The 21841-nt window shown below is 40.0% G+C and overlaps 3 protein-coding genes and 1 long non-coding RNA gene across 4 annotated transcripts; 1 reads left to right on the plus strand and 3 right to left on the minus strand.

The window, feature by feature from the left end:
* Positions 1 to 78: 78 nt before the first annotated feature.
* Positions 79 to 4884, minus strand: LOC102700872. The gene is made up of 6 exons (XM_006649167.3): positions 4712 to 4884; positions 4155 to 4213; positions 1847 to 3392; positions 1665 to 1768; positions 1334 to 1583; positions 79 to 1230 (listed from the first exon to the last, which is right to left on the minus strand). Exons 1-6 carry the CDS (start codon positions 4863 to 4865, stop codon positions 686 to 688), a joined length of 2658 nt encoding a protein of 885 aa, XP_006649230.1. The 5' UTR covers positions 4866 to 4884; the 3' UTR covers positions 79 to 685.
* On the plus strand, positions 3193 to 5560 carry LOC121053813. The gene is made up of 3 exons (XR_005811336.1): positions 3193 to 3272; positions 3657 to 5385; positions 5470 to 5560. It is a non-coding gene; the product is annotated as an uncharacterized LOC121053813 (long non-coding RNA).
* Positions 5561 to 8890: 3330 nt separating this feature from the next.
* Positions 8891 to 13815, minus strand: LOC102701338 (protein PAIR1). The gene is made up of 11 exons (XM_015835107.2): positions 13757 to 13815; positions 13439 to 13643; positions 12521 to 12671; positions 12035 to 12172; positions 11852 to 11904; positions 11487 to 11753; positions 11008 to 11067; positions 10628 to 10923; positions 10133 to 10307; positions 9768 to 9846; positions 8891 to 9488 (listed from the first exon to the last, which is right to left on the minus strand). The coding sequence occupies exons 1-11, from the start codon at positions 13813 to 13815 to the stop codon at positions 9376 to 9378; spliced, it is 1596 nt and encodes a 531-aa protein (XP_015690593.2). The 3' UTR covers positions 8891 to 9375.
* Positions 13816 to 14104: 289 nt separating this feature from the next.
* LOC102706925 (branched-chain amino acid aminotransferase 2, chloroplastic-like) lies at positions 14105 to 18888 on the minus strand. Its single transcript, XM_006650892.3, has 11 exons — positions 18852 to 18888; positions 18499 to 18687; positions 17786 to 17880; positions 17511 to 17685; positions 17213 to 17389; positions 16960 to 17091; positions 16621 to 16719; positions 16176 to 16292; positions 15689 to 15784; positions 15236 to 15348; positions 14105 to 14545 (listed from the first exon to the last, which is right to left on the minus strand). Exons 2-11 carry the CDS (start codon positions 18586 to 18588, stop codon positions 14425 to 14427), a joined length of 1215 nt encoding a protein of 404 aa, XP_006650955.1. The 5' UTR covers positions 18589 to 18687; positions 18852 to 18888; the 3' UTR covers positions 14105 to 14424.
* Positions 18889 to 21841: the final 2953 nt, after the last annotated feature.

The following is a 21841-nucleotide window of genomic DNA, read 5'->3' on the forward strand; positions in this document are numbered from 1 at the left end:
GGACACTCACTCAGTAACTTGGCTTACAAATATATCCTAGTGGACCAGGATGATTCGAAATACTACAAGTTAATTAGGATGCATGCCTGCATTCATCAAATGTCAACATTGCATTACAGTCATTCAACCAGGAAAAACAAAATTCCATCCCAAATAACTGAAAAGAAATTATATTCTTTGATTAGTTATGTATATACATGTGATAAACACATTCACGCTTTACTGAAAATTCACACACAGCTGTACACTGGTACACACAAATAACAATAATGCACACGAGGGGCTAGAAGAACAACACGAAATTGTTTAGTACTCAGCTTCATAATATTGTGCTTCTGCTGCAATAGAGGTACACGGCAGAACTATCACCTTCCAAATCTGTTAAGTCAATGTGCTGTGCACGGATGATGAATCTGTGGCATTATGCATTTATGCTGCTCTGGTATCTTTCAGTGTCAGGAAGATCCCGTGGTGCTTAAACTCCCAAGTTGTATTGATCAAACTAAAAAGCAGTCCTAACACACAATATTTGTGTGGTCTACTGGTCCTCTTGAGTCTTGATTCTGCCATGCAGACAGCTTACTGTCAGTAATATAACTTCTACTTATGAATCATGACTATCCATTCTATATCCAGTCTACAGATAGCAGAGAAAAATGGCAGTAGTAACTAGGGAATTTAAGCTTCAAATCAACAAATCATTAGCGACCTCTTCCAACAGTTCATCTAGTATGAACTCCCATGTATCAACAACAATCTCTTCACTTTCCAATTGAAGATTCATCCAAGTGCCATCTTCCAGATCTATGTTAACTAGCTGGTTCAATGTTCTCGGAAATTGATTATGGAGATGTCTCTCGATATGCTTATTTATTTCTTGGATGAGGTTTTCTCCCATTGGAGGTGGCTGTATCTTGTGCCTGAGAAAAGATAAACAAGGAGGGTTTCTAAAATATGTCTCCTGGATTACTGTTATAGCTTCACAGGTACAATCAAAAGGGAGCTTTAGATCGTCTGCTTGATTGCCTTGATGTAGTTCTTCAACCAAGCACGGGCTGATCAATTCATCTTCTAGATACCACACCTCTAGGTTTTGGCATGTGTATAGTTCTGATAGCTCCAGCATTGCTTTTATGTAACCTATCCTGGCATCCTCGTCCTCCCAGAAAACCCCTTGGTCTGATATAACATCTGGTGTGTGGGCCATCGTCATATCTTGATGCAACTTACCTGTGGATTATTGGAATACCAAAAGACCAATTTTAGATTACAACTCATATTTTCTTAAGGTTAACAGAAAATATAGTTTTGATATGCTTAGATTAGATGTTACGTTTTATCATAGTTTCATGATCAGGACTGTCAACATCTTCATGGAAGAAAGGATCGAGAACAGATACAGGACTGGGTTGCTCTTGCTTTTCATGGTTTCCTTCGGGTGAAATTTGTGATATAAGTTCAAGTGATGGACTTGATCTGGGAGTTTTTGGTTCTTGTTGCTCTAGACTATCGACCGCATTCTCAGGATAGCTCAGCAACATCCCTGCTTGTTCTCTATCAGGTTCTACTCCTTCAACCATTTCCTGCAATGTAGATAAATGCATTATAATTCAAGCAACAATAGAGACTAGATGGAATATCACTAAGTATTGGTGTCAACATACGGGCAGTGAGTTACATCTCCACTGCTCTTTTAGGATTGTCTCTGCACTACACATTGTTTCGGAGCAAGCTGGCTTGGCAATTTCTTCAATGTGCACAATGTCACCTGCAAATATTCCATAATACTTAGAGAAGTACCATGTAATATTTGATAATTTTAATGACTATGCTATTGAGTACTCACCATCTTGTTCAGTTTCTTGTTTCATGGAGTGTCTATCTTGATTAGCCTTGCCATCCAGCACTCCACATGCAACACTCCCTGAATCTTCGTCAGACTGATCTGTTTCTTTTGCATATTCTGTCCTCCCAGCCTTGTGAATGGCAGAAATATTTGTCTCTTCAGGTGAAAGGTCAATGCAGTCTTTTACCCTGGGGCTACTCCTAGGTGATGATGCATTGCATTGAGGGAGGGAAAGCATTCCTATCAAGGACTTTGAGGTATGAACTGTTGGATGCTTGGTTATTTGACTTTTATACTCTAGAATATCTGTCAGATGTTTCTTCGCCTCTTCATAGAAGATGGACTTAGACGTAATTATGTCTCTGTTAATTTCACCTAGTTCATCGTTCCTTTGCTTTTGTTTACCACTGGTCGAAGGTCTCAAATCGTCCTTATCTATACCTGAAGCTTTCCATGCTAAAGTCCGTTCATGTACCTGTTTAGAATCCTTTCTGACTGTAAAAACTGAATCATGGATCCAAAGTGAATCTCTTTGCAAATCATCTTCATACACTGATGGTCTTTCTCTTCTAGTTCCACTGGTCACAATTTTGAATCTCCTCCTGACTTCCTTAATTGAAAATTTTGAACTCTCTGTTGCACTGTATTTTGGAGATTGCTGCTGCAAACATGTAGAGGCTGTAGCTACAGCTGTATCAATCCCTCTTGGATTTGGCTTTAGTATAACTATTTTGTTAACTGTCTTACTACTATTGGTTCCTTCTGATGTACCCTTTATAACTGATTTATCTTTTCTCCAGAAAAAGATATGCCTGCCCTCTTTACCATGTGTTTTGACAGCCACCTCCTGCTGCTTCGAATTCTTAGTATTTTCACCTTTTTCAACCATTTTCCTTGGATCTAACTTGGTCACTACCTGTCTGTTTTGATTCCTTTGGGTGCTCTCTTTCTCCAAAGCATGCAGACTTGGGTTCTGAAGTGTCTTCAAGAAAAGTTCCTTCTCTGGGCTTAGCATCCCAGGTTCATCTATGAGTTTATTTTGATATGGTCTGCTGCCACAAAGATGTTTTTCATTAAAAGTTTCCTTTTGCCCCCTATCTGGAGCCTCCTCATAAGCAAGTTCACAGGGTGCACTCTTCAACTCATTAAGCTTTGTATGGATGAGGGTCTTAAGTTCTGGACACAGTTCACTCTTACTTTTGCAATCATCATGTGGCCATTCATCGTGGTACCTATGGAGTTCTCCCACAAAATCTGCCAAAGAAAGTTCAAGATCATTTTCTTCTTCCTGTTTCATGGACTTGGAACCACTTGGATCCAGCAAACCAGACGGAGAAGCCATGGCTCTGCTTGCATTGTGACTTTTGGTTCTGTTCTGTTTGCTACTCTGCATTGAGCTTTTCTCCAGACAGACATCATGTCCCAGGTCAGCTAATATTCTTTGAACCTCATCGCTGGGAATCTTTTTCATCTGTTTTACTTTACCCAGCTCGTCCTCCATGAGTCTTTTTACAGTTTGTTTCCTTGCATTGCATTCCTCTACGTTCTGAGAAATATAAGAATGATGCACTTATTTTCAGGAAGTAATCTTTAACATGCATCAAACAACATGACAAAATTGAACATTGGAAAAAGTTTGCTACATGATAGGTATGAACTTTATGGAAAGCTGAGATCAGATAAACTATTTGATGTTTACCATGCCAACATGCACTTGAATAAAATCTGATCTTAGAAAATACCCAACAGATTAAAACATAAGAATGCTAATACTGTCCACTCAAATGTTTTTCTTTGCTGGTTAATGCAGAATGCTTGAATCAAGTCCCCTTTCACCAAAGAATGGACAATGGTTGCTAAATCCAGGCCTACACATGGCAAGTAGATATTCCTCTCACTGCTTAGGAAAGAAAGAGCATATGTGGGATCATTTTTTCATGGTTTTGTTAAGCCTATTGTTTCACAACTTGCATTAGTCTAAAGCGCTAAACTTTCTCGTGCATGTTTTTGAATCAGTACCAAGTTCACATGTTGCGTTTTTCTCCATGCTTGCTCTAGTCTATATGTGTTCTGGCTCTGAAGGAAACACCTAGAATGAAGGAATTGACTACCATTAATATCAATTTGGCACTTTCAGATTCACACATCAAAGCTATTTTGTTACGCAAGTAACCAAATAACCAAGCATGGTTTGGATCACTAGAATTCTGTTGCATATTTCATGGTGTTAACAAAAGCAGACAACAGTAACAACCAACATCTATGGTCTTTACCATTAAAACTACACATGCTTATTAAAAGAACTTACATCCGCATCTTCATCTATTTCTTCAAAGTCCCTGGATTTCTTTCTTGAGTGTCCCCTACCTGTGGTCATGCAGGGTGGATAAGCAGACATGCAAATTACGATAACGAAATAATTTTCTTTAAGGCCTTCATATTTGCCAGGTGATTCCAGAATTTATAGATCAGAGGGATTTATTGACAGTTTGACATCAGAAAAATGTTTAGTGAAGGCCAAATATCATAGATTGATTGTATTTCCATACTGGTGTATCATTACTTAGATTGCTGCAGGTAGTTGGCACAATTTCACAAACTGCCTAGTAATGGGCATCCAACATATTATATTTTAACTTGTTTCCTGGATTTAACAATAAGAGCTTGCTGGGTATAGTAACAAGAGTTTAATTTTTTTTAACAGTTTGCACCAACAGGCCAAATATTTTCTGTTTTCAATCACTTGTAAGTAGCAGATTACCACAATGCTTACTACTGCACTGTCATTATGTTCATCAGGTATTGCATTTCACTATGTTCATCAGGTATTACATTTCACTTGAACATGAAACTGGAGAGAGTTACCTGCAAACCCACTGAAAGTGTGTCTTCTGCTTCCTTGCTTCCTGTCCAACAGGAACTTGGCGTCGCGTCTGAAATAGAGCATGCCGATGAGGCCCCACATGCAGCCTGTGTTGTTCTCCTGCTGCCTAGCCGGTCTTTGACTTCTCTTCCCCATGTCGGATGGCTTGTTCCTCTGCTCTTTGCAATTTGCATACCCCTTCTATTCTTTACAGGCTAGTTCATTGGGCTAATCCTCTTGCCGCAAGTTTGGTTCCTGAAAGATACTCTGCAGTTAGCTGATGAACACTCTGGATTCATCCTGATGACCATGCACGTATGAAAGAACAGAAGAAATAAGATTTCGCAGGAGCAAGAGTAAGAGGAAATGCAGCAAACTGCCAGCATAAACCAACAGCAACAGGTTCCAATGATCTGTTATCAAAGGAAGATATGCTAAAAACGCCTCAAATACACAGACAAACATTTCTTCATGCAAAACTTACCTGATAACTGAGAGAACACAAGGAGCTTCGGCAATAGCCAATCTGAACCAAGAAACCACGACCACTAAAATTCAATTCCTCAGGACATGCTCATGGCCATGTGAAGGGATGCTAGAACCTGAAGCCCTGAGCTGTGCGCCCTTTTGGCAACGGTAACGGAAGGAATCAGAAGCCTTTCTTGCACAAGCCTCGGTCAGTACTCAGTGCTAGCTTTTCCTCTCTCTCTCTCTCTTTCCTCTTCTGTTTTCTGTTATTCCTAACTCTCTTCTCCCCCAGCTTTGAAGAATGGAGGGAAGGCAACACTAGCTAGCTTGGTAAGGCAGCCAACACCACATGGCATGCACAAGCAAAATGGACTTTCGGTCAGTGTGGCGACCCCCCACGCCACACTTTTCCCCACAAGCAGAAAAAAGTGGCAGGCAATGGCTAAGCTGCAGGCAAAAGCTGATGCGAGCCTTTGATAATTGCGTGTGTTGAGCCTGTACCAATGATAGAATCTCGTGGGTCTTTTTGAGGTGTTTCTAGTAGGTGCCCGGATATGACATGAAAGAATCAGATGATGAGTATAAAGATATTGGTTTTGCATTTGGGGCTGATATCTACCGTTTTGTTGGTTCTGCAGTTTGCTAGCGAAGGCCAGGAAAAGGGCAGCGTCTTGTCAAGTATTGAGATGGTGATGGAATGGAGATTTTCTTAGCTACGGATAGAGTTGTCCACCAACAGCTAACAGTGGCATATCAAGGTTTTGTCGATTTGCTTATAAGGAGTGCAAATAACAATCGCAACTGGGGAACATCCAGAGTGCTTGCCATTTCCAAGACGTTTCTTTTCAGTTTTCCGTTCAATTATATTGAGAGTGGAATTATGCAGAGACCGGATTCAAATTGAGCTTTCATTATCTAAAAGAATAGTTAAGAGTCGAATTTTACTATATACTGTCTATTTAGTTTAAAATAAATGTTTTGGGCAAGACGAGTTGGGGAAAGCTGCTTGCTTCACAAATGAGCTGTGGACCTAGCAATTTCAGTGGCGTATAAACAAGTCACTTGCCTGGGGTGCACTGCACTGGAGCCTGAAGTACAAGATGGAAAAAATGGATGCGTAATTTCGGCAATAAACTACCCTTGTGTTCTACGGAAGGGTGCTATGCTATGATGTGGATTGCCATGCTGGGTTATGATATTTCTGGGGGTCTTGATAGAATTAGATGGTGTGTTTTTAGGCACATCTAACCTCAATCTTGTTGGTCCTCCCCACCAAATCTCCATTGTTGTTATTTAAGACCGAATCAGCAACTGAGTTGTCTAGCAAATCATGGCTTGCAGACCTACTCTGTGTTGCGTCAGATACTTGTATTGGATACGACAAATCATGCCTCAACTTAGAGCACATAGAGGAGAGAGAAGAGGAGAGAGAAGAAGAGTAGGTTATAGATTTATAACCAGCTGCAGCACAGACTCTAAGACGTAATATATATGATAAGTGGGACAAGAGAGCATATATTTTATAGGCAACTATTGTATGGATTAGCTATTAGATTGATTATAGATAATTTAGAGCTAGCAATTGGCTATACTATCGAATATGCTCTTAACAATAGCTGTAGAGTACTGAATTATTTGCAATTGCTATCTGATACTACATCATTTGGCGTACCCAACTAGATGCAGCTATGGAATGTAGATTAGTACATGTTTGGGCATGTTTCTTGATATACAATATTCATGTCTGTCTTGCTCAAAGCAGCATGGATGTCATAATCACGGGCGATGAGTCCGAGAAGTTCCAGTGGAGGCATCATTTCAAGGGGGCGGTGAGTGAGCATTCATGCGATTACGATGCAAGAGATGAACATCATGATTGCCAACGAGATGCTCCGATGCATACAAGGAAGGACCCTTCAGTCCATGTACCTTTAAACAACGCCAATTCCTGTTCTCATATGAATTAATAAACAGTTCTGGGTCTGATGTACTGAAAAATAAACTATGATAAAAGACTTTAAAATTAACTTTAAATTTAAAGTTAAAAATTTATTTATTAGCTTATAAGTATGAACAGAAACATACATATATATATATATATATATATATATATATATATATATATATATATATATATATATATATGAATGGTGCAAATTTTAGACAGGTGATCCCTACTATGTCACCCATGCTTGCTATCAGCAATTGCCAATACTGTGTAGCTTCCCTTTCTGCTGGTGATTAGTACCCGTTGCTTTACTACTCTCTTGCAAAAGAATTAATATGCACACCTGAGCTTGCTCGGTTCAGTAACAGTAAGGCTGTGGAGTGTGTCGGCAATGCGTTGTGCAATGTTGCCTGTGAGCGACAGTGTCCACCTGCAGGTAGGGTAGAGCAGACGTATTCCAATATAATAATGGGATTATTTCTAGTGCTGCCTCCATCATAGCTTGATCTTTCTTGTTAATAAGCCTGACCGAGCAATCGGTTGAAAAGCCTAACTAGTAGTAGTAGATTTGTTGGGGAGTTCGGCAAGATATCGAATCAAAGAAAACTATATATATGCTGCTTGTTCTGTGAATTAAACAAGTATTTACACTACAAGCCTTTGGAGTTTCATTACTTCAGTAAAGCAGATTAGCTTACAAATAAGTGCAGTTTCTAATGAGTGAGGGCAAATAAAGATGATGTCAGTGTAGAGGCATCCTTAATAATAAGACGATTCTGTCAATGCAAAAATAATAGTAATGCTATTAGCATTAGAGGAGATAGTGCTACAACGTCTGTACTTGTAGTTGTACTACCTACCTACCAAGGCAGCATTTGTCATTCTCTCATTAATTGTTGACGGAGTATATATGTTGTGGCAAACACGATCAACAATTGTTGACATTCGGCAAGTGGATTATATTGGTATGGATATTGGATAGGTTGGACGGCTTTGTTATTAAGCCACTCATCAGCCGCTATTGTAGTGTATGTTGTGGCAGATGGGCTATCGTTTATCAACGCGTGCAGCTCTCGACGTACGTTAATTATAACAACTGTGATTGGGAGGGAGACAACAGAGCACAAGAATCTCCCAATCCAAGTCCTACAATGTCATCGTTTGCTTTTTTATTTTTAAAAACAAAATGACATATTTACAAATAAAAAATATATTTTTTATAAATAATAGTTATATATGTGAGTGTTTTCGGTGATATAAAAACAAAGGCTAAAAAATAAACTATGACGAAAAATAATCTAAAACCAATTCCGAATTTAAGGTTAAAAATTTAAATTTTGACTTATATAAATATAAGTATAAGTAAAAAGATTATATCATAATCTTTTTATAAATAGTAAACGTAGACTATTAATAAAACCCATCCATAATCTTGGACTAATTCACGAGACGGATCAATTAAACCTAATTAATCCATAATTAGCCTATGTGATGCTACAGTAAACATGCTCTAATTATGGATTAATTAGCCTTAAAAAATTCGTCTCGTGGATTACCACTCATTTATGAAAATAATTTTCTATTAGTCTATGTTTAATACTTTAAATTAATGTCTAAATATATGATACGACATGGATTAAAAAATTTAGCCCCATCTAAACAATCCCTTATATTCCCCCACGCATGTGAATCTTTCCCTTTGTCCCAAATCAAACGCCATTCCAGCAAAAAGCCTGGCACTCGCTTTTTTTTAAGCCTCCCCAATTAACAGACTATAAAAAGGACAGCAACACGCACTAGCAAAGCACAAGGCCATCACATCACGGAAAACGTACGTGCGTCGGAATCGCAATGCCAAGACCGTGAAGGACAGCGAGTCGTTTTGTCGGTGCCGGGCTTCTCCTTTCACTTCCATGACAACTGAACCGGCATGACATGAATGCCGGCACTAGACAATACTGTACTCTGCTAGCTTGCTGCCATTCAGAAGCATTATGGTCTGTCTCTGATGCGTTACAGCATTCAGAAGCATAGTGGAGTATATATATGGTAAGTTAGTTGTCCACTCGACCTCTCAGTCCCAGCAACGCAGCAATAACAACAGCAGCAGCAGTGGACAGCAGATTGTAGCTCTAGTTAGCGTTGGATTACCTTATTTTTCGTCTCGTCTTCATTTCCTTTCCGTTAAACCAATCAATCAATCAATCTTGAGATCATGGTGATGATGATGACGCATGCGCCAGTAATTAGCTAGGATGCGAGCACGATGGACTGCATCTCTCTCCTCCTCCTCTTCCTCGCCTTCCGCAGGATCTCCAGTCCCTCTTCGGTGCCTTGCTTCGTCACCTTCCACTCCTTGCTACCTGCACCAAATGTTCACATGCGTCCCAAGCTGTAAACACTAGCAGGGTAATCAATCGCAAAACTGTTTCCAGATGATCGCTACTCTACTCTACTACACAATCACTCGCTATGTCTGCCGGCACTGAACATCCAGTGACTAAAAGCATCGTTTTAATTGTATTAATTCTATGTAATTCATCTCTCCTATTCCCTATATCTCCTGCTGGGTTCAATCGTTTATCTATCGAAAAGAATGCAACATAGATTTTTCAAGTGGAAGCTCAACTGTTGACAGCTACCTGTTTCTGTCTTCAAAATCACGCAGGAAGCACGTCCTTCACTATCATCATCCGAATCGATGATTATGCTGACCGGTGCCTGCATTTTGCATTCACAAGCAAGAAAGCATGATCACGCTCTGAACATAAGGTAAGCACCTAACGTCCCTATTAAACCTGCATAACAAAAGGTTATGACATTTTGGTACATTCAGTGATACTGACTTTGGAACATTGGCAATTGGAGCAAGAGAGGGTTTTCGTTAACAAATTGGCCTTGCAAATAGGACGTAGTCTTGCTCGATCAGGACCCTAGCTTTATTGTGAGCCAAAACAGCATGTTCATTGGTTATTGATACAGAAAGGAGCAGGGCTGCATGGTTTACCTTCTTAGCTGGCACGTGTGGAGTGACCTTTATAATTGCCACCTCTTCCTGTTTAGGTGCCACCCTGTAGTAGCTCGAAGCAAATGGCTTTTGTGGAGCTGCTTTTACCTTTCCCTGCTCCACCTTTGGCTTCTGATCTGTCACCTTTGCAGGATAAACCAAATGTGCAGGATGCCTGGGATTAACAAACAGAATTCATGTTAGTAAGACCCAAAGATAAACAGTTACTAGCTAAGTCACGTTAGTAACACTTCTTGGAAGAAGACATCAACAAATTCCTTCCAATGAAAAGATCTGAAGTGGTAGTATTAACCAGTTTCATGATGAAAACAATGGAGCATTAGTCATTATTTTGGAAGGCATCTAGCACCTGATTTTTAGGATTTCAAAATCAATTTGCATTTGACTCCATCAAGAGAACCTTCAGTTCAACTCTTCATACTATGGTATTATATAATTAGCTAGTAACCAGACTATGTAAGAGCAGAAAATTACTCTTTTGTTATAGGTTTTTGGTTAATTCGGGGATTTCCATCTGCGGCTGGTGCTTGGTTCATTGGGGACCTTCCAGCTGCTACTGGTGTCTGGTTCATCTGGATCCATCTGTTTAATTGGTTCATCTCAGGCCTTCTATTTACCACTGGTATTTGGCTTACCAGTGGTCTTCCATTTAGTATTGGCGTTTGATTCACGCAGGATCTTGCATTGGCTATTTGATTCATGGGGGATTTTCTGTTTTCTACTGGTATCTGGCTCCTCAGCAGTCTCTCATTAGCATTGTGGCTCTGGTCCTTCAGCCAAGACCCAAAAAGGAAGTTAGAGAAGGACACTGGAAGACTTACGGATCGAATTACTTGAGTCATGAATATACATACTGCCATCATTTGGATTGCAGCAGGCCTACCATTGAGAGACCTGATAGCTCTAACAATCCCCTGCGTAAATAGACAGAACTCAGTCAAATTTAGACAAAAACATCACATTGGCTGCCTTCAATATGCAAATTGATGAGGTTTGAACATGAAAAATTTAAGTTCACAGACTCGTGCATGTTTATGCGGACATCATCAGATTCTATATAAACACTGAAAACTGAAAGATGTCATCTGCTGAATATATTGGACGTTAGGTTCTCAGGTACCATGAATATAGAAGAGAACTTTAGGTAACTAGTCTATCTGCTTATGTGGAAATGAACTGACATATTTGGATATAACAGAAAATTTCACATGCTCATACACAAGAATGATGATCATTTTATATGAAAATGATAGTTGTTAGAATAATTCGTAGACAATTGAATCTATTTGGGTTGTATCAAAACCGTACGTAGCAGATGGTACTTGAGAAGTACCTCCATCTCTTTTGTAAAAACTCTGAAGATGTCACCCTGCAGTTGTCTTATATCTGCTTGCATTTGTGTCTGCAAGGTTGAAAGAGTCGAGGATATCTCATCCAATTTGCTGGCTCTTATATTTGCTTGCATTAGTGTCTGCAATGTTGAAAGAGTAGAGGATATCTCATCCAATTTTCTGGCGTGAGAATTCAGAACACTTGTCTGATCAGGATTGCCTTTTATGCTGCTTTCAAAGAGCGATTTGAGATCTTCTTGTCCCTTAAGCTGTGATAACATGGTAGTATATTAACTCTGACGATGTTCAAAAGAAAAGGAAATAAAGAGAAAACAAGAGAAAATGCTGGACCATCAATTATCCTTACAATTTGCTGAAGTGAGCTTTCAAGGAGAACAACCTTTTGCCTTATGCTACTAGCTGAACATAACAACAATTGCTCAGTTATTTGATGCACCACTTGTTGACTAAGGACAAAAATAGAGTGCAGAAATTCATAAACAAAACAGAAGTTGCAGAATAGCTCTTATGATTGAAAGTAGGGCCTTACAATCTAAAGATGCCTCCTTCATGGATCTGTTTAACTGCATTACATCACTTTGGACCGAGTCCACTACCATCCCCATCTTATGCAATGAGCTTGCCAGATGCTGAAACTTGCGCTCGACATCCTCATTAGCAACCTGACCTGTCAATATACTGTCTTTGAGTTATGCTGGTTTGAAAATACCATGGCAGTTGCAACATTTTAGTGATGTGGAGTCTAGATAAAGAACGGTTTCAAATGAACTTTCTATTATCAAAGCATGCAGCAGCTCATATTGCATTTTCTGTGGACGAGAAAAACAGAATCCTACTAAAAAACAACTGGGCCTGGAACTAACGTGAAATGCTTATATTCTGGTGTGAATGAAATGAAGGATATATGAGATGTAGTGCAGGGGATGAATTAACTGAAGGATGTATGAGATGTAGTGCAGGGGAAGAATGAACTGAAGTATATCTCAGATGTAGTGCAAGGGCCTTGAGAGTTTACATCTAGTATCTGCAACAGAGGGGTTCCAGCGGTGCATTGAGTTGCTTGGTACTTTTGCCAGTTGGAGCTGAGACTCTTCTCGCACACAAGAACCTGAACTGGCTGGCAATGAAGGCATCCTCTTTGATGAGTCTTCATGCACTCCAAATCTCTGTTCAACAATGAAAACACAATGTATTGAGCAGGATACAAAAAACTACATTTCTCTCTTTTAACTAGTAATCTGTAATTAGATACACAGGTACTCTTCAATTAAAAGGAAGAAATAATAGCATCTACAGAAATCCCAGTTTGGGCATCTGTCATTCTTCCATCATGAATAATGCGAAAAAAGATCCGAAGAACAGGTATTGAGGCATTGATGCAGTGAAATCGTGCAAGTGAATATCTATAAGGCTGTCGATTTTGAACAGTTTAACAAGAACAGATCACATAAAGTTCAATTCCGTGATTTTTCAGTGCAAGCGTCCAGCAAAGAGAGATCAAGGTGTTGCTTGTGCGAACCAGAGTAAGCAATTTGTCCTAATGAAAACAAATTAGCCCTCAACGTAGATAAAATTGCAGGAACAGGTTAATTCAATTGGACCTGACAAATGCTGTAGATATACTGAATCTGAATTTATGGATTTTGATGATCCAAAAAATCCACTGGGTGATTTGAATTGTTCCTCCCAGGCACAAGGCAATTCACCGGGAGCGACTGATCAACACCAAACAATTTATTGCAAGCGTGACTAGACACAGACACAGGACTAATTCAATCCGCAACCACTAAGCCACTGATCCATCATAAATACCCAAAACCCAGCGATCCATCAGCAAAAACGAAGGAACGAACTAGCCGCGTCACCCGGTTACCAATTCAGCGCGCCCGAAGAGAAGAGCGAGGAGAGAAGGTGAGGTGAAGTGGCAGGCGACCTGATCGCGCGCGGGGGAGAGGAGGTGGAGGCCGAGGAGGTTGTCGTCGATGGACGCCTGGGAGAGCTGCGACTGCGAGTGCGAGTGCAGGAGAGAGGCGCCCCCGCTGCCGACGCCCTGCTGCGAGAAAGACAGTGGCTGCGAGCGCGGCTGGGACGCCACCGCGGCGGAAGCAGCCGCGCTCATCCCGCTTCCTCCGGTCCTCCTGAACCACCAGAAACACACCCACACACACACACATGAGAAATTGAGAAGGGAAGCAGCCGCAACCGCAACCGCAAGCAGGCAGGAGGATGATGGAATTGGGCAGTTGATTACCGGGGAGGGAGGACGGAGATGGATGCGATGTCGCAGGCCTTGTTCATCTTAAGCTTCATGCCGGCGGGCGGCGGCGGCGGCGTCTCTTCCCTCGCCGGAAAGGAGGTAGCTCGCGGCGGTGATCGCCTTCACTTCGCCGGCGTAAGAGAACTAGAAATTTGAATTTCCTCTCTCTCTCTCTCGTGGCCCCCACTTTATAGGCACCCCACCCCAGCCATGTGGGCCCATGTGCAATGAGTCAACGACACACATCCACTTTGACCTCTGAGACTGACACATGGGGCCAGATAATAATACTACTAATAAAATTCCAAATTGCTGTACTACGTACTACAAGAAAGACACAGCAGAAGAGCATTACTATTAGCTTCAGAAATTAGTACGGTGTACGACTCAAAGCAACACAAAATTTATAAAAGAAAAGAAAAACAACCACCCGGGTTTTTATTTTACGGCATCACTTGATACAACCATACAAACCCTGCGCTACTGCAGCATTTTATTTATTCGTTTTACTACTTTGTAGTGCTAGTGTTGTTGGGATCAGAATTCAGGAACCCCAGGACTGCAGAATTTAACTCTGATCATAAACACAAACAAGATGATCAGATGGCGCCAACACGATGATCCTGCTACCAATCTGTGAAGATGAGATCGACGATGATGTATCACTGATTAAGTTCCACAGTCCAGCCCATGCAATCCTCCACATGACCCATCTGGAGGCTTGTAAGTGAAGTATACAGCTGCTGAGACACCACGCCGACTCCTTGGTTGCCATATTCTACCCTGCAAGGTAGAAATTGAATTGTGGGATTTCAGAATTCAGATCATGTATGTCTTGCCATCATACTCTCAAGAATAAACTTCCCACTTCTTGCGAATGAATACACCAAACATGGTATTAGAAAAGTGTTTCATAATTTTGCATGCAGAACTGCAATCATGAGTTCTTGACACTGTTAAAACCATCACACGACTGCAGTTGCTATACAATTAATCATAGGCAATCAATCTCAAAGGAGCTTAAGGTATAGCTGACTGACCACCTGAACTATTAATACAGATTCCATATTATGTTGCATTTTGTCTTTACTAAAAACAGGGGAAATTGTCAACTCCCAGACCAAAAGAAGGTAATGAACATGATAGAGCAAGTTAGCGTTTATAACAGGATGATATGATGCCATGTAAAAATTGAGGTAGGAATAAGAACTGGACGCAAGTGAGAAAATTATAGCAGCACAATGAAAATATATGAAAAAACTAGTATATGAAGCATGTAGCTAACCCAAAGTTCTGGTCATCATGTTTTTACCCAACTATTACCATTGTCCTGCTCCTATCTCTATGGCAAGTCCTATCTATCAAGAAACAGTTGTAGTATGTGCTCTAATGAAATAAACTGCAAATTTCTATTGCATCAAATATGCGTGTTAAGCAGCAACTTTGCTTTGAAAGGTAAATCACAAATTTCACCTTTTCCCCAGATAAGTAATGCACCCCACAGGGGACACCACAACAGCTGTTCCCGTGCAGAAAACTTCATCAGCTTCAAGCAAATCATCTACTGACACAAGGCGCTCCTCAACCTTACAATAAGCCAATTGTATTAACCAAAGCTACATAACATAGATTGCTATTGCCAATAATAAGAAACTGATAAGCATTTAACGAACGGCATTTCAATTTCTATAATCAATGAGGAAATGACCCTATGATGGGCCCAAGAGAGCTTTTCAAGGCCCAGCGCATGCATTAGGAAAATAGGACTTAGCTAATAATTTAATGAAACCTAAGCTACTCATGCAAACAAAGACTTTGGAATGCATTGTAGCTATAAAGACAACCAACTCAAATTCACAGGTAAGACGCACATATAGGCATTCATTTCTTCGCTGGTTCCTGTCCATAGTCTGATGAGTAATTTACCTTGAAGCCTTTTCTCTGAGCAACCTCAACAATACTTTTCCTTGTTATACCAGGCAGTATTGTTCCTTTTATTGCTGGAGTAGAAATAACATTACCCTGATGCAAAGAAAGGTCACAACACATATCTAATTCAGGTGAAAATTCAGATGTATGAGACCTCTGTGGAGGTAATGTTCAACTTGATTAAGATGATAAATGAACAAGAAGAACCTAGATGGTTTCATATCCTAAGGATACCTACGCCACTTCATTGCCTAAAATCAACACAAAAGCATTGGTAAAACGGGAATGACTGATCATGCAATTTAGTACACTACACAATAAAAGAGCATTGATTGGGTTACAATTTCTATATAATTTGCTTAGGTCGCAGGATGCTGAGTAAGTAGTATGGTGCATCAAGATTATACGTTTATGAGTAAAAACCACTAACTGCAGTTACTGAAAGGATTTGCTCAAACAAGCACAGATAATAGAAGGATCATACTTTCACAACAAAAATATTGCATGAAGACACTTCTTCCAGATATTTGTTGTTGACAGCATCTAAATAGAGGACATCTGAATATCCTTTCTCCTTCGCAATCCTTTGTGCTTTCAATACCTACATGGTGGCAATAAATGTGGCAATTGAGAAATCATATTTTCAGTTTTTTTTTTTTAAAGTGAGAACTAGCACAGAATGTATGTTGTTAATAGTATCAGTATTCAGAAAATAACCCATCATGAGTGACTCTCTAACTTCCATTTCAGAATATTTTGCCATGATATCCCTTTCTCACAAGTTATAAACTTATAATTATGGATATTTGTTTCAAACAAAATAATAAAGTAAGTGGTGAGATTATAGTTTTCAAACAAGAATTAATATAGGTATTCGCAATTGGCAACCTAAAATTATATTTTTCATAGATGCAGATGCCAGAAGTTACCGAGGCATAGTTTCCAATGGTTTTCACGCCTCCAGTTCCACCAGGAGCAGCCCGGTGAAAGTTATCTTCTATAATCAAGTTAATAGGAGCTAAACCTTCCTGTAGATCAAAGTTAACAAATTTAATCAGCATATAGGTAGTTTGTAAAGATAACTATTATAGACACAATACAGGGGATGAGTTCATAAACTTGGTGGAATAATAAGAAGCAAAACTGTTTGTTGTGTAATTACCGTTTCGCTATCCTATGTCACCGCAAAAGAAATAGTATTTCCATAGGGTCCATTGTACTTTACATAAGTATCAGATGGGAGTTAAGTTAAAAACTTTAACACAAACCTTGAAATAGTTCCCAACAGGGGAGACAAAAATCATAAAGGTATACTCAGGAGCAGGTGCAAGACCAAGGACAGCTCCACTTCCCATAAGCAGCGGCCTTATATACAGGGAGCCTTTACCGGTTGGGGGCACCTAGAAATATATAGCACATTAAAAAAGTGATAGTGTCCAATATATAGTACATTAAAAAAGTGACAGGGTTAAGAAAGAAAAATATTTTTTGGTGAGGAGATGGAAAACAAAAATTTCTCACCCATCTTTTATTTGCCAAAACGGTTTGCTTTATTGCATCCACAAATTGTTCAACAGTTGGTGCAGGCATGCACATCCTCTCTGCACCATCTCTCATCCTTGAGGCATTCTCCTCTGGACGAAATAGTAGAATGGCTCCATCCGTTTTTCTATATGCCTTTAGGCCCTCAAACAATCCCTACATACCAAAATAATCACTGTTTAAGCACACTAAATTCATCTAGGACTTCATAGAGGACCTATTTCACATGTTACCAATGTTTCAAGCTCCTGATCCATTGTAGAACCTCCCTACTAACCTGCCCATAATTTAAGACTCCAGCAGATGGGCTCAGCTCTATAGGTCCAAATGGTACCACTTCCCCTTTGGAAAAGTTCCCATCTAGCCCACATTCTGCAATATACATAAAATCAGTATGGACAAGTCCAAAACCAAGGTTCTCCCAGTCCAAATCAGCCACGGCAGAAGTTTCTCTGCAAGTTACACATCAGAAAAATACTTATAACCCGTGAATTTAGTTGAAAAATAACCCATGTCAGTATGGTGAAATATATATGGTTTGGATAAGAATACATGTAGTTAGTTGCTAGAGAAGCTTGGCATCGTATCGCACTATTGGCTTTGGAAGAAAGAGGTGGCCATGGCGCTGAATAAGTTTGATTCCTGATCTGTGGAAGCAAAAGGTAGGGAAAAATAATCTTTTATCAGATCAAAAGGCCACTGAAGGTTGATAATATTTACACTCGGACGCATCTTCAATGAAATACAAGATGACAACAAATGATCAGGCTTGAATATAATCATGGGACCAGTAGGGTCAGCCGGGATTGAGTTTGACTAAAAGGAACCAGAGAGATGGCATCTACACTACACTACACTACAAGAGTAGCCATTGCCACACGCTCATGCTGCCATCATACTGACCCGTTTATTCAGGGATTTGGACAGCACAAACTGAGTGAGTGGTAAGAACATAGTGAGGGTCCTAAAGAAAAGCAAAATAGCTAAAGTAAACAAGTCTGTCACTGTCATGGTCATTCAGCCTAATACTTTCGAACTAACTAACCACAATCTGGGGACAGTTCCTGAACGAGCTAAACGCCAAGTTTTAATCCCATTTATCTTTTATGCGTGATAAAGACGCTTGCTTGTAATTTAATCGATGGGAAACTTCACATTTCAATCGGTCAAGAAAAGAAACTGAAAGAAGGGCTCGCTCCCCAATCAACCCGTACCACAGAAGTGCAAAGCGAACCAGGACCCAAAAAGAAAGAAAGAAAAGATACCGAGGCGTGTTGAGAAGCAAGTAGCCGAAGCGACGGCGAAGGGCGCGGCGTGGAGAGCGGCGGGAGGGTGGTGGTGAGATGAAGCTCCATTTGGACTTCCTTCCAGCGCTAGGTCGGTAGCTCTCGCACAAGAGAGTTGCGCAGACAACGCAATGCGGCGGCGGCGGCGTCTGGAATACAAGGGCATCCCTAGTAGTCACTTCTGTTTGGAGTCAGCGTACTTGCCCACGTGATTTGTGAGGGTGGAAGAGTCTACTTCTCCTTTTTGCTTTTCAGCGTATTGACATTACACGTATATGATGAGTAGTTTTAATCTACAACATAGATAAATTGTTTAGATGGAGGAAACATACCGTAGGGACCGGTGACTCTAGTAGAGCGTGCGTGTCCTCTCCAAGCCTCACGTGTTCCTGTCAGGATTATCACGAAGCCACACACTCAAAGGAGGAAAGGGGAGAGGAAGGGTATGGAAGTTGTCGATGTCCTCGGTTGTCGCCTGAGGTCTGCCAGAGTTGGCGAGGTGGAAGGGAAAGGTTGATGAGGTCCGCCGGCCGCCCGAGCCCGAGGTCTGCCAGCCTCGACTTCGACCGCCATCGGTAGCCGCGTAGATCTCCACGTCACCCAAGGTTTGCGGGAGCCGGTGACGTGGAAGAAGAGGGCTTGAAGAAGAGAGGTTATATTTTATAGGATACCGTGATTTTGGGGTTCTTGTTGTAACATTTTAGTTTTTTATATAATTTGAAAAGTCGAGAGGACTAAAATGCAAAATATGAAGAACTGATTTGTAAACCGAAGCCACTACTTGAGACCACTTGCATTATGAAGGACCAACATTTTTAAGTGTATGGCCTCATCCCATGTGGCAAAATGAGACCACTTGATGAGGGGTTTGGACCGTGAATTCCTTTTAGGGCATGCACAACGAATCATGCCTAATTCGGTATTAGAGTGGGTCCAGTGGACAAACTTCACCGGCTTTTAAATGACACCACAATGTTGCTACTTGAGTAGGAGAAATAAGGCGAGGGCCACTAAAAAAGAATGATAAGTTTATTTGCTATATGATGAGCCATCTCAATTGTCTGAGTAGTCGTAACTTTTCTTGCTAGATGCTGATAGTAGCACTATACCGGGTAGTCATAACTTGCAACTCTTATAGCGTATGTTACCAGGTAGTAGGATTTTTTAATTGCTTACTACTTGCTTTTTACAACATTGTGGATGCCATTAGCTGCTGTAAAATTTTTAATTTTAATATTGGAGTTGATTAGGATTTTTTTCATCCTACTTTATTTTTTTAATATTTGCTTTTAAATTACGAAGGAAACAATATAAACTTTTTTACCTATATAAATTATTTTTGTCGCTGATAAACTTTTATGATTTATAGCAGATATACACAATGTTGTTAGGATCCTACGTAAGATTTTTTTCCTCCGAGTAGTATCGGATCATAACATCATGTCTTATCAGAATCGTATGTTCTTTTATCTCTGTAAGTCTAATTCAATATTTATATGAATTTTGTAGAGCCCTCCTATAAAAAATAGCAACAATAATATTAAACATATAATCATAAACAATATAAAGAAATCTGTCAAGAGAAAACGTGCAGAGCATTACTATAACTTCCTTTTGATATTTTCCTTTTATTTTCAAAATTTTATTAGCAATCCCAATACGACGGAGACGTAAATAAGAGAGGAGGAAGAGATTGACATGTGGACTCTATTTTTTTTGTGTGTGAGACCTACGTGTTAGGACCAAGTTTACGGTGATGCACCATGGCATGCTGCTCGGTTCACGTTGATTAGTACTACCAAGTGACGCCGTTGATTTTTTTATAAATGTTTGACTATTTGTTTTATTAAAAAATTTTGTCAAATATATAAAGCTATATATATGCGTAAAAGTATATTTTATAATAAATGAAATGATATAAAAATAATTAATAATTATGTAAATTTTTTGAATAAGACGGATAGTCAAACGTGTATAAAAAAGTTAACGGCGTCAAATATTTAGGGAAGGAGGGAGTAGTAATTAAGTGCATTTCTTTTTCAACACCGTAAAATCTTTAGTTGCACGTAATTAAATTCGATCATAAGATGTATGATCTCTTAGCATACACATTCGTTTCGGGTCGTTTAATTTGCTCCTTAGAGCATTACTTCATCAATCAGCAATTGTCTTCGAAGAACGAGATGATCAAAACTAAGCGATAATATATCAAGTTAAAGAGAAAAACGATAATACTATATCATAGCTGGAGATCAAATGGTCATGCGAATTGCAGCTTCATGTTGGACGGTATTAAGTAGAAATGATCAAAGATGTTGTTTTTAATGGTTGCAAAACTATAACTTGTTTATACGGCCGATAATCACTGGGTACGTGCAGAAATGGTATTTGTTGCTTAATTAAAAATGAAGAAGGCCACAAGATGCGGTGTTGGAAGTAAGGGTCATGCACTTCTATGAAAGGTTCAGCTGTCATTTTAGAAGAAGATTGGAAGGTTAGTGTTATATTAATTTGTCTGTTTATCGATCAGAGACAAAATACAGTATCTTAAGCACTCTGTTACCCAGCTTTTTTTGGCCCGAGAAAGCCAAGGGCTCAGGTCGCACCCAGCTTTTTTTTTTCTTTTTGCAGATTGCTGAGTTGGGGCCTAGGATTGTTTGGCCGAGCTTTTTTTAAGGCCTAGCCCAAAACCCAACTCACCCTGATGTTTGAACATGTCTATTTCATTGTAATTCTCCTAACCATAAGAAGCATGTGCAAAAGATGGACGTGCAACAACTAGAAACAAAGTGATGCGGGCGACAACGGGAGGAGGGAAGGCGTGGAGGTGGCTAGGGACGGGGAGAAAAGGTATGGCAGCAGATGACGGGCTAACCATGCGTGGGAACATGGAAGATTGCTCTTTCATTATTGACTGATGATGTCTATGGGCGTAAATGCAAATTCACCTTATTTTTTTTTGTTCAAAATAAATTGGAAAACTGAAAATAGGTAACAGATTTGAAACCTCTGAATGTCATATAACAAATTTTATTCTAGGGCCAGAGGGCACGAAAAAGCATGTAGAAAGCCTAGACAACAATTCTATTTTAGATTGAGGCCAGCCCAACACCTGTATGAGGAAGAATTAAAATAGAAGAGGAGTGTTTCCAAAAGTGGCAGCTAGCCTGACAAAACTGGCGCTCCCTCACTCACCATGCATTGTTCCATTCCATGCATCCCCGATCGCCGCCCTTTCAACCACACGCGACCAAACCGGCACTCCGTCCATCCTCCTCTCGCCACCGTCCATAAATACCACCCACCATGGCCTCGACCTCAC

This window comes from Oryza brachyantha, chromosome 3 (assembly GCF_000231095.2).
Source record: "Oryza brachyantha chromosome 3, ObraRS2, whole genome shotgun sequence".
Lineage (NCBI taxonomy): Eukaryota > Viridiplantae > Streptophyta > Magnoliopsida > Poales > Poaceae > Oryza > Oryza brachyantha.

Bases quoted from the DNA above. Each gene is read 5' to 3' on its own strand.
- LOC102700872 (XM_006649167.3), bottom strand. From the start codon at position 4,865: ATGGGGAAGAGAAGTCAAAGACCGGCTAGGCAGCAGGAGAACAACACA. The intron at 3,393-4,154 runs GTAAGTTCTTTT...TATATTTCTCAG, and splicing joins AAATAGATGAAGATGCGGAT to AACGTAGAGGAATGCAATGC. The intron at 1,584-1,664 runs GTATGTTGACAC...TCTACATTGCAG, and splicing joins GGAGATGTAACTCACTGCCC to GAAATGGTTGAAGGAGTAGA.
- LOC102701338 (XM_015835107.2), bottom strand. From the start codon at position 13,815: ATGAAGCTTAAGATGAACAAGGCCTGCGACATCGCATCCATCTCCGTC. The intron at 12,173-12,520 runs GTAAACTCTCAA...GTATATTGACAG, and splicing joins CTCTGTTGCAGATACTAGAT to GTCAGGTTGCTAATGAGGAT. The intron at 10,308-10,627 runs GTAATTTTCTGC...TGTTAATCCCAG, and splicing joins CAAAAACCTATAACAAAAGA to GCATCCTGCACATTTGGTTT.
- LOC102706925 (XM_006650892.3), bottom strand. From the start codon at position 18,588: ATGGAGCTTCATCTCACCACCACCCTCCCGCCGCTCTCCACGCCGCGC. The intron at 16,293-16,620 runs GTAACTTCTGGC...GCCACCATGTAG, and splicing joins CCATTGGAAACTATGCCTCG to GTATTGAAAGCACAAAGGAT. The intron at 14,546-15,235 runs GTGAAATTTGTG...TCTACCTTGCAG, and splicing joins ATTACTTATCTGGGGAAAAG to GGTAGAATATGGCAACCAAG.